The 12,084-nt window shown below is 34.7% G+C and overlaps 1 protein-coding gene and 1 long non-coding RNA gene across 2 annotated transcripts in view; one reads left to right on the top strand and one right to left on the bottom strand.

The window, feature by feature from the left end:
- Window positions 1-12,084, bottom strand: part of LOC141517740 (uncharacterized) — a 95,082-nt gene that overhangs the window by 20,961 nt on the left and 62,037 nt on the right. The gene's annotated exons all lie outside the window — the stretch shown is intronic.
- SPMIP2 (sperm microtubule inner protein 2) overlaps window positions 3,270-12,084 on the top strand; it is a 174,100-nt gene continuing 165,285 nt past the window's right edge. The window contains exon 1 of the mRNA XM_074229050.1: window positions 3,270-3,621. Coding sequence (XP_074085151.1) covers window positions 3,561-3,621 — 61 coding nt within the window. The 5' untranslated portion in view covers window positions 3,270-3,560. The remainder of the gene's footprint in view (window positions 3,622-12,084) is intronic.

A 12,084-nucleotide genomic window follows, 5' to 3' on the forward strand; every position in this document is an offset into this window, starting at 1 on the left:
ATGATCTGACTGTGGGAATCTCTTGACCTTAAATTGGTATCACTTCCTCTGGTATCAGTGATGTACCACAGCACATCATCAACACTTGGTAAACATCAGCATGTGACTTCTGGCAACAGAATGTGACAACGTGATCTCTATGGAGAAACAAGTATGGCTTTTTCTCTCAGAATGAGTCCTATATTGTTATTTGCCTGACCAAGCTCTAAGTTCTCTACAGCAGCTGCCTTCAGGTTCCCTTATGGCCACCAAAACAAATTATTCTCATCTATCTCTTCTACCAGGGGAAGTCTTCTCATCCCCCTGATGCTTCAACAAGTAAAAACAAAGCTCACTACCCAATGATCACTGTCTATCCTATCTAATTCTTGTCTGTGTCTCCTCAAAAACTTGTCAGAGTGTCCTACCATCTTTCCTAGGGGCCTTGTCTATCATTTATTCCTCCCGCTAGAAACACAATTGACTGAATTTTTTTTTTCAGTTTTCCTAATGACAACATTTAGGAAACTTTGATAGAGAAAAAAAAATTATCCAAGTAGGATAAAGTAAAATGAAAGGCATGAAAATTGAAAACTTCACTTGATTATTTCTCCTTTTTAGACCTTTTCCTCCAATTTACCTATCCATTTCTTTATTATCCTTTAAAAAAAGCTTCATTTTAAAAGGTAGATTTTATTTTAATATCACTATCTTTGTTAAATATTTATAATCTTGCTGTCCACTATGGATTTAAGGGAAACAGTTCAACAAAAACAACTGATACTGGGACCTTTCATCTGACAATGAATGCTGCATTCTGTCCTTATGATCTCTTGCCTAATCTACTAAGAGATTGAGGATATGTTCTGTTTTGTTCTCTGAGTCCCATATTCAATCTCATTGAGAAAAGGATCAGAAAGATCTGGGTTCAGATTTTACTAGCTGTAGTGGGCACTTTTTCTCATCTGTAAAATGAGGGGAGTCAAATTCAATGACCCCCTGTTCTAAAACTCCATCTTTGCCTTCCTCCTGGAAAAGCCTTGTGATACTGCTGTAAGTAAAAGCCTTGAGTCCACAACACAGCCCAGAGTTAAGTAGAGGCCATATAGGATGTGACATGTTTTTCAAAATGGAATAAAAGATGAGAATAAATTGATTCTTTGCTCTCTGTTAAACTACTAATAAAGAACAGCTAGGTGGTTCAATGGATTGAGAACTGGGCTTGGATTCAGTTCAAATCTGACTTGAGAAGCTGACTAGCTGTGTGACCCTGGAAAAGTCACTTTACTCTATTTTACTCACTTTCCTTTTCTGTAAAATGAGCTGGAGAAGGAAATGGCAATCCACTCCAGTACCTTTGCCAAGAAAAACCCATATGGTATTATGAAGAGTTGGGATGACTGAACAACATCATTCAAGAACAGTCCCATTGCATATTTTCAATAATCATTTATTCAGCATCAGGTAGTGAAAGGGGCACATGCACACAACTAGAGAGGTAGAATCGAGGAATGTACTGTAGATTAACTCTGTGCTGTTGTAAAGAGTAAGTTGCATAGAAATGCAGATTTACAGGCACTGGATTTCAAGTCAAAAAGTCTGAGTTTGAATCATCCTTGATAAAATGAGTCAGTTGGATTTGATTATCTGGAAGGTCCCTTTCAATTTTTAAATCCATGAGCCTTTGATGATGTTTATCCTTCATTCTCAACAAAGATTGACATCAAGGAGGTGATGCCATGACATGCACATGAATTGGATTTGAGTGAGGGATGTTGTGCCTTAGCAACAGTCTCATTTTCTCCTCTGGAGTCAATTGGGTCCAGTGACTAGATATGAATCAAGATGACTGGAGATGGTGCTGGAAGCAAGGATATCAGGGTTAATTGACTTGCCTAAGGTCATATAGCTAGTAAGTGTCAATTGTCTGAGGTTAAATTTGAATTCAAGTCCTCCTGACTCCAGGGCTGGTACTTTATCTACTGTGTCACCTGGTTGTTCCTTAAATATTGAGGTGATGAGGTATAATGGGCACTAGACTTGAAGTCAGAAAAAGCTGGGTTCAGATACCATCTTGGATAAGTATGTGACTCTGGGTAAATCACTTTCTGAACCTCAGTTGCCTACATCTAGTAGGGAGCCTCTAAATATTTTTAAGTAGAGGACTTATTTGTTTAAAGCATTGTCCTATGAATTATATAAAGGAAACCAATGTGAAAGGAAAAAAAAATTCAACTTAGAGGCTTCTTTACTCATCCTTAATAATTATAATGAGAGAATTCTGGGAGTTGTAGTTACCTTTTGAATGGAATCCATTTATTCCTTCATTCAAACTTTAACAAACATTTATTGCACACCATGCAACCAAGTCATTTATCCCCTCAACGTCAATTTTCTCATCTGTTAGATGGGATTTCTAATATTTTAGCAACTGCTTCATAGAATTGCTATGAAATCAAATATAATTTAATATATGCAAAGAACATCATAAACTAAAAAGAACTCTATAAATACCATAATTATATTCAAGTAATTGTAACATGATAATTATGTATCATTAAAATTATATAATGAAAATAATAGCAAATTATGATCATTACCCTAAGATCCTAGTCCAATGTCTCAGCATTACTTGGAGATATGAAAATGATGTTTACAAAATACACAAAATGTTGCAAGATTTTTTTATATACAGCAGCTTCTCTTAATCTCTCAACAATCCGGTAAGGGAGGTACAACAGGTTTTATTATCCTTGTTTTACAAATGAAGGAACCGAGACTCAGATTAAATGACTTATCCATGGTTCCCCAAAAGCAGGACTTGAACCCAGATCTTTTCGACTACAAATGCAGCATTCTCCATTATTTTAGATTGCCTCTCCGAAGTAAGTCCAGAAAAGGAATAGGAACAAGATTAGGAAGGACCTTGGGTGTCAGATTCATTAAAGACTGACTGATTTGACAAATGAAGATGGTGAGTGGAGAAAAGAGAAAGGAAGAGTTCCAAATTACTTTCAAGTTTCAAGCATGAGTAAAGGATAAATGGTAGGACAGAAACTGGGAAATCAGGAAGAAGAATGGACTTAAAGATATAAGACAATGCCATTAGTTTTAGACATGGTGCTTTGAATTGTCTGAAAGGCAAAGATATCTAATGGCAAGCAATTGGAGCCCCAGATATAAAGACCTAGAGACAGACTGGGAGGGGCTTTCTGTAGAGATTGGTGGGTTCACAAAGAGAACATTGCATCATAGAAATGGGTCATCTTTCTGTCTTTTCCCTTCAACATTTCTTTTCCATTTCCCACTCTTTAGGTTTTCATCCTTGTTTAGCTCTCTATCAATCCTGCTGAGTTGAGATGCTATGATTTTAAAAATTGAAGAAGCAGCATTAGAATACTGGAATGTCCCATAGGTTGTATGAGACATTCTATTTCCCAGTCACAAAGAGTTCTTAGCAACCACTTGGAGAAGAGTTGGGAGCAAGGAAATTAACAGTTGGTTCTGGAGAGGAAAGGGCAGACCAAGGGTGTCTCTTAGAAGATTTGCAAAGGAAAGATTAAGAAGAACAAGGTTGGACCATGGCCTATTCTCTATCTCATCGAAAGCCTTTTGCTGTAGGAAAAAGGATGATTTTCACAGGTAAATCTTAAAGCTTCATCTTACATTACACAGAAACCTTGCCTTCTCTTCTCAAATGCATACCCATACAGATATATGTATTTAGAATGCCTATATTCTTGGGGCACATTTTACACAAAAGTACATGTAGCTGGGTGGCTAGGTGGCACAGTGGATAAAACACCGGCCTAGGAGTCAGGAGTACCTGGGTTCAAATCTGGTCTCAGACACTTAATAATTACCTAGCTGTGTGGCCTTGGGCAAGCCACTTAACCCCATTGCCTTGCAAAAACCTAAAAAAAAGTACATGTAGCCTGTATACTCACAGGATGTTGCTGTAGAAAGAAAGCAACAATATACATATCACAGATTAGACAGTCAGATAACTCCCATTTCTTAAGCTCCAACTATGACCCAGTTACTGTAATAAGCATTCAGCGATATAAAGAAAGGTAAAAGATAGTCCCTGCTCTCAAGGATCTTATTGATTCCATAGAATCCATATTACAGAATATATAATATTAATGTTAGTAAAATTGTCTTACTAAAAGTTTTAGGATTTGAGTAAACATAAGAACTCACTTAAAAGATCTACTGATGCACAAGAAACATTAGGGACAAAAAGATTCATTTAAATATTGCTATAGATATGTAGTATGGAATAAATTGAAGGAAAGAGACTAAAGGCAGGAAGCCACTGATTCTCTAAGAAGATTAGTCTCAGCATCAAAATCAACATCAACAATAAGCCACCAAAGAGGATGAGCAGTAAGGGAAGGTATAGTAGCAAGAGAATTCCGGGGGAATCCTGCTCCCCAAGAGCAGGCTAGAGTCACTGGAAAGCAAGACATCAAAGAATAAACAATAAGGAAGAGTAATAGAGACATGAGAGGTTACTTGGGTGATCATGCTCCCTCAGAAAGTGCTGCCCTCTCAAAGGAAAATGAACATTAATGTAAGGAGTGTTAATGTAAAGTACATGGTCAGGGCAGAGGAACAAATTATAGAACATATTTATCTTAATATTTCACCTACATCATTCCCCATTCAAACAATTTAGGAGTAAATTCATTTGGGAGTTGGGGCAAAGGTCTCTCTTCTTCAGAAGTTTCTTCTAGTTGAAAAGGGCACATAGAGTTGTTCTGTCTAGCAGGTCCCATTTAAAGGGGGTATCAGTCTTTTACATGAATTCTTTCATGTTCTACCTGAACCTTTAGCCAGCTACATTTTTCCCAGCATCAACATTACAAATTATCTAGAATCCATATCCTCTGAGAGCTTCAATTCCTCACACTGTATTTGATGTAAATAGTCAAACACTACAGAGCCTTTGCTTTTCCTCACCAGTCATTCTCATAGAATATTTACATTTCTATGCAGCTATTAGATACACAGGTGAGACAGCTGTATGAAATTTTATAGGCTCATCATTCCAGGGAATCATCACATCTAAAGTTCTTAGAAGTTTTCAGGGAGTTTAAGAACTTGAGTGGAAAAAAATTACATCTTTAATTTCAATAATTGGCTTCTTTGTAATCCTATACCTTTTATTTTTCGCATATAAAATCATTTTTGAGAAGGGGTTCATAGACTCTACCCCAAAAGGTCCATGTCATAAGAAATGGCTAATGACTCCAAAACTAAACCAGCTCCTCATTTTACAGGTTAGAAAATTGAGGCCCATTGACATTAAGTGACTTACTCAAGATAGATTCAATTCTATTTAATGCAGAATCAGGGCTTTTTCATTATACTCCTCCCTAGGTACTAACTTGTTTCCTTTTGTCATTTTTTTCAACCTTAAATTATTGTGAATTTGTGTACATATAAATAATTCCTAGAGGAAAAACTTGAAGATATGCCATAAAGACTCATAATGCCCCCTAGAGCTAAGCAGAAGTTTATTGAAGAAATTTAATGAGTTTATCTTAGAGGAAAAGGTTTATTAAACAAATTAAGAGAGTAAACAGGAATAAGAAGAGAACAAATGCTTGAGAATAAACTTTTCAAGCACCTTCAAGTACTGTCACTTAAAATTGTCATGCTACTGTTGATGGAGTTATAAACTAATCCAGTCATTCTGGAGAGCAATCTGGAACAATAAAACCGATCATACCCCTTGACCCAGTACTACCAACCCTAAACCTACATTCAAAAGAAAGTCAAACATGTTCAAAAGTATTTATAGTAGCTTTTTGTAGTGACAAAGAATTGGAAATTGAGGGCATGTCCATGAACTAGAAAATGGTTGAGCAAATATATGAACGTTATGGAGTACTTTAGCTCTAGAGCAATGAATGGTCAGAACTGAGAGAAGCATGAAAAGAATTAGTGAAGGAAATAAAACCAAGAAAATATTGTATACATTAACAGCAATATTGAGAATTGATCAATTCTGATAGTTGCAGCTCCTCTCAGCAGTTCAGAGATCTAGGACAACCCTGGAAAACCTGTCATGGACAAGTCATTCACATACAGATAAAGAAATATAAAACACCACACAATCTGAATGGATATTATGTTCACTTTTTAAAAATTACTCTTTTTCCTTCTTATCCCATGATTTTCTTTCTTTTCCCTTAGTCCTAATCCCTCATATATAAAATGACTAATATGTAAATATGTTAAGCACAAAAGGCATGTATAACTTTTACTAGACTATTTGCTGCTGAGGAGGGTGGAGTGAGAATAGAGGGTGGTAGAAAAATGTGTAATTTAGAAATATGCAAGTTGATGAATGTTGAAAAATTTTTGTAACTTCTAAATGGAAAAATAAAACAAAATATCAATAAAAAATTGTCATGCTAATTGAAAATACTTTTAAAATTCCCTATTACCTACTAGCTAACTGTTCCAATGATCATCTTGCTTTAAGGTAATAAACTGATATATAAGGGTCTATCCATAATATGCTTTTCTTCTTATCCAGATTGGCCTTCCAGTGAGCCCACATGAAGGAAGTTTTACTGTAGATGAGATTTGGAGAAAGCTTCCTTACTTGACAAATGATTTGAGCAAGCCTAAAGAAGCAACTGGCTCAAGGTCACACAGACTACATGAAGTTCTATCGTTTTGTTTTCTGATTTTAAGGAGTCTTTTCTTCTTTTCTGCATGTATCTCCCTATCTCTTCATCTGTCTGCCTTTCTCTCTGTTTATTGACAATATTTTTAATACCTATAGTGGGGTCACGAGAGAGAATGTCTTTACCAAAAATGACTATCATCCTCTGAGCAATTTATGGTCTTAGGAAGTTGCCTGGTAGAACCTAGTGGTTCACTGATTTCAGGGTCTCCTAATCTTGGGTGAGCCAATGATAGGTCTTGAATCAGGCTTTCTTGATTTTGAGTTCAGTTCTCTATCAGCTAAACCATACTGTCTCCTATGATAATTCTTCTCTATTTGAAAGGAAGATTGATAAATAAAAGAAAAGATTAGGTTGATGTCCTGACAAGGATGATGCCCTTGTTCTAAGATCTATGAACAACTTACCAAGAATATTACTGAATTCCAGCTTGTAAAAGACTGATCAAAATGTAGAGGTCCTATTAGAAAGAAATTAGGAAGGGCAAGACCCTGCTGTAAGCCATTTTTATGTTTGAAGCTGTAAGTGGGGGGGAGGAAATACTGAAATGTATATGTAATTTGGAAAAGAATTGCTCCATTAAGTTGACTTGTGAACATATTAGTTTGTCTCTGCTTTTACCCTGTGAAGCTGCCATGCTAACAGTACTGTCTAAAATTCAATTACTTTAGGCATGGAAAATGACTTCACACTGAGCTGTCAGTGGATTTCTTTTATGGAATAAGGAATTTTTTCAAAAAATTGTACAATCAACAAAGGCAGTTTAAAAGGAACCTTGGCATAGGGAATTATGCAAGAGCAGCTTGGGAGTCATAAGAACCAGTGTTCAAGTCATGTCTCCGATATCTGTGATTCTGGGAGCTGGGTCAAATTAATCAGTCAGCTAGTATCCATTACATTTCTAATATATTCTAGGGATCTCTGGAATTACAAAGAAAAGCAAAAAGCAATCTCTTCTATCAAGGAGTTTACAATCTACTTTTACTTCTAAGTGCCCAGGGAACTCTCTTTGATTACTAGTCTCCAAAGTATGGTCCTGAAGGAGATGAATCAAGGATCATGGCAGTATCCCCCAGAATAACTGTATGATCAACCAATTAGAAACTGGAAAGACAGGCCACAAGGTAAAATAGTCAATCATAGGACTTGTCTTAACCAAAACTACTCCTATTTAAATAAATTCTCCCAATCAGCTTCCTCCATAAGATATGAGCACTACCCCACAGCTATATATAGGGTTGAGTCTATCAAGGCAGTTATAAATACTGCTGCTGAGAAGGTGTTCTTGGGAAAATTGTGCCCCAGTTCCTTTCTGATTACCTCTTGGCTGCAGCAGGCAGCCAAGAAGATATGCTTTATGCTTAACATCCTTTTCCCTTGCTGCTTTTGATTTTGAGAGGAATGCAGTAAGTCATACAGTATAAACAGGAGCAGATGATAGTAATCTGACATCTCATTACATTATCTTTTCCCCCAAAACCCATCCTTCTTACAAAATTCCATGTTTGTCATCCACATGGAAATAAACATATGTATACATATATTTGCATATACACATACATGTAATTCCCATTCTTGAATCAAAAGCTTAATTGAAAGCAGAGAAAGGATAATTTTTCAATTTTATAATTATGTCCTTAATATATGTTGAATTAAATCTATAGAATGAAAAATGTCCAATATTCTAATTTTTTTCAAAATACAAAGTAGCTAGGTAGAATAGTAGATAGAATGTTGGACCTGGAGTCAGAAAGACTCATCTTTCTGAGTTCAAATCTGGTTTCAGACACTTATTAGCTGTGTGACACTGGACAAATCACTTAACTCACTTTGCTACAGTTTTTTTTTTTATTTGTCAAATGAGCTAGAGAAGCAAATGACAAACCACTCCAGTATTTTTGCCAAGAAAACCTCAAATAGGGTCACAAGGAGTTGAAAATGTCTGAAAAACAACTGAACAACAACAAAAACATCTAAAGTAGTCAATTATTAACATATATGTGTTTTATTCACTTGCAATTTGATTTTTATTATATGTCTATTATGAATTTCTTATAAATATATATTATATAAATATAAATTTATTTTAAATATATATTTATATAGTTGCTTATAATATATATCTATTTATATGCCTATAAATAGATATGCTGTTTATTTTCCTACATTTAGACTTTTTAAAATTTTAGACTTTTTGCCTTGGAGCCAGAAAGAGAAATCCATTATTCCCGCACCTTTTATTTTACAAATGAAGAAAGTGAATCTCAAAGAGGTTGTGTATGGTGAGCATATAGTTTTCTATTTATGAATAACCTATGATTGATGATCAAAAACTTCATCATATAAGGTTATCTTCTTATGACATCTTTCAGCGAATCTTGAATAATTTTGTTTTCTGGACTGGAGACCTTATGTTTGAAGAGCACCTTTGAGACAAAATTTTGCCTTAGCAAATTAAGTCATGTCTCTGATATCTGTGATTCATTTATTATAATAAATGAATAATAATAAAAGTAGAATCTCATATTTTCTACATTTTAATCAGTTGTTTGATGCTAAATATGTTATCTGCAGCGAATATTGCTTGTAAAAATCTTCCTGTTTTCTATTAATACCTCCTTCACTGAAGGAATTCTCTTAACTTTTTATCAATAGAAAAGTAGGCATATATATTGAGTTGGTATTCTCTCAGTGGCCTTTTATAGAAATTAATATGATCTGAAGATTTTTCAACATCTTTGGTAACTTTTCTTCAGATATCTTGTGAATCAGTCCCTCAGCACTTTCACAATTCATCTGTTTCCAGCAACATTTCCTCATCACTCATTTGGCCAAGTCTACATTGGATTATGGGTACCTCAAGTGCAAGAACTGTCTTTTGTCTTTATTTTTTATACCCAGTGCTTAGACCAGTGCCTAGTTCATGATAAGTATTTGATAAATATTTATTGCCTGACTGAATTTAACTGCTTTTCAATACTATGTTCTCTTAAATACCACTTCTACCTTATATGTTAGCACATCTGAAACTGTGAAGTTGGATTCTAAATGTGATGACTCTACAATACCTTCAGATGAAAAACGTTTGCTATAAAAATCTTTGCAGATCATTTCTATTTTGTTCCACTGTCCTTTCATTTTTATCCTTTAAATGTCTTTGGGATGACTTTACTGAGTTGAATCTCTCACCAAAATTTCATTTAAAAATAATTCATTTATTTTTCCAATTATATGTAAATATAACCAAAATTTCTTTAACCTAGTTTTACCTTCCATTGTTTCTACTCTCTGTCTTTCTGTTCATATTTTTCCATCATCCTCCTCCAAAATTTTATGAATGAATTTTTATTTTTTAATTCTAAACTTGTTTTTGGTTGCTATGTTTTTCTGCTTTACAGTGAATCTAAGCATCTGCTGAGCAAGCTTTGAAAAGGCTCTTTTGGTCCCCTTATTATAGCAATTGATTTACATCAATTAAAAGTCCATGTGAAATTAGTATGTGCCTGTTCTTTCATCCACATCTCATTTTTCATAATCAATAACTAATTTAAATAGTTCAGGATGGTGGTGTTTTAATTGAACATCTGATCTTTTTCTCATTTTACATTTTCTTCTAATTTTGATCTTATCTATAACAAATTAATGATCTGATTGTGTAATTCAGCTGAATCAGGAATGGCTTCTGCATTAGTAATGAGTTATTTCCTGTGTGTTAGAATATAGTCAATTTTGGGTTGGGATGTTATGTACTAGCCATTATGTACTAACACCTATTTCTTTTCTAAAAGGAAATATTGATTAAAAAAAGATGTGAGGTTTCTGAGCAGCTTACAAATCTTTGACCTTTCTCCTTCCTTCTTGCCTATTTTCTAATAGCTTTTTCACCATATCCTCAATGATCATAATTAGAGTGAAGTCTTCAACTAACAAATTATATGTTGATTTACTTTGGAGAGTCCTTTTGAATTTTTCATAGTTTATCATGTCATCTGTTGAAATAACAGCTACAATTATTTTCATTGTTATTCAGTTGTTTCAGTCATGTCTAACTTTGTGTGACTCCATTTGTTTTTGGTTTTTTTTTGACAAAGATACTATGGTGGTTTGCCATTTCCTTCTCCAGCTCATTTTACAGAGGAAGAACTGAGGCAAATAATGTTAAGTATCTAGTATGTGTAAGTCTGTGACTTCATATTTGAACTCAGGTCTTCCTGACTCTAGTTCCAACTAGACCCATCACTTAGCCAGCAATTTTCCTTGTAGTCTTTTGTAAATACTTGTCATGAGCATTGCAATGTGAGATGTTCAAATGCCCCATGAAATGGTGTGACTTATGTCCATTCAGTACATGATATCTCTACCAACTCCTTTATTTTCCCCTCCAAGGAGAAAATGAGTCATTCTTTCATTTAGATGCAACTTTCTTCTTTATAACCCACTTCAGCAAGAATATCAAATTTGAAATTATTTTAGTTTTTCCCTGACTCTTTCCACTTGCTGGCCATCAGGAGACCTTTAAATCTCACATTTTCAGTACCAACAGTTTAGTTAGTTTATAGATAGATGAAGAACTGTGTGATTCTTTATACTCTCTGTCCCATCCCACTCTACCTCTCACCCCCAGTTCTATCATTGTCACTGAAGAAAAAGTAGAGAGTTACCCAGAACTGAGATCCATTTCATAATTTTTTGTGTTTCATGAATTTCTGTGGACAAAACATTTATCACCAAATGGTCATGGGAATCTTAGTCTTAGGGTTAAACTTGTCCAAGAAAAAAACTTAAATGACTGGTGATGGCAATACTCATACCTTTGAACCATGAGAGGATCTACCATGACAGAATTTCACTAGAAAAGTGTTCAAAAACTCAGGCTATCTTTGAAACCAAGAAGAGACTTAGAAGATTTATGAACTAGTTTCTTGATCCAATGCCTTCAAAAAGTATCCAATTGATTTTTAACAGGAAAAAAATAAATCCTCACACTAAATTTTTTCTTAGTTTCTATCCCATATATAAATTGCTGATTGCACAGGTTCAATAAAGGTAGTTTTAAGATTCAATCATTTCAATAAGTCTTTATTGTGTGCAAAGCAAACAATGCTAAGTATTAAGTGAGATACAAGATAAATGTCATGGCTCCTATGATAAGGATTTATAATCTAATGGAAAATATGTATACACAAATTTATAAAACCAAAGAAAAAATCATAACCTCATAGAAGAAATGGGTATGTAGGAGATAAGGCTTGTCACCAAATCGTGAAGTCATTGAATGCCAGGTTAGGCAGGACATTTGGACACTATTTGCTCAACAATGGGGAGCTATTGAAAGGTTTTGAGCAATAACACGATCAGAACTAAGCATTATGAGCAAGATATACCTGGGCTGGTTGTATAA

This window comes from Macrotis lagotis, chromosome 3, assembly GCF_037893015.1.
Source record: "Macrotis lagotis isolate mMagLag1 chromosome 3, bilby.v1.9.chrom.fasta, whole genome shotgun sequence".
In the NCBI taxonomy this organism is placed as follows: Eukaryota; Metazoa; Chordata; class Mammalia; order Peramelemorphia; family Peramelidae; genus Macrotis; species Macrotis lagotis.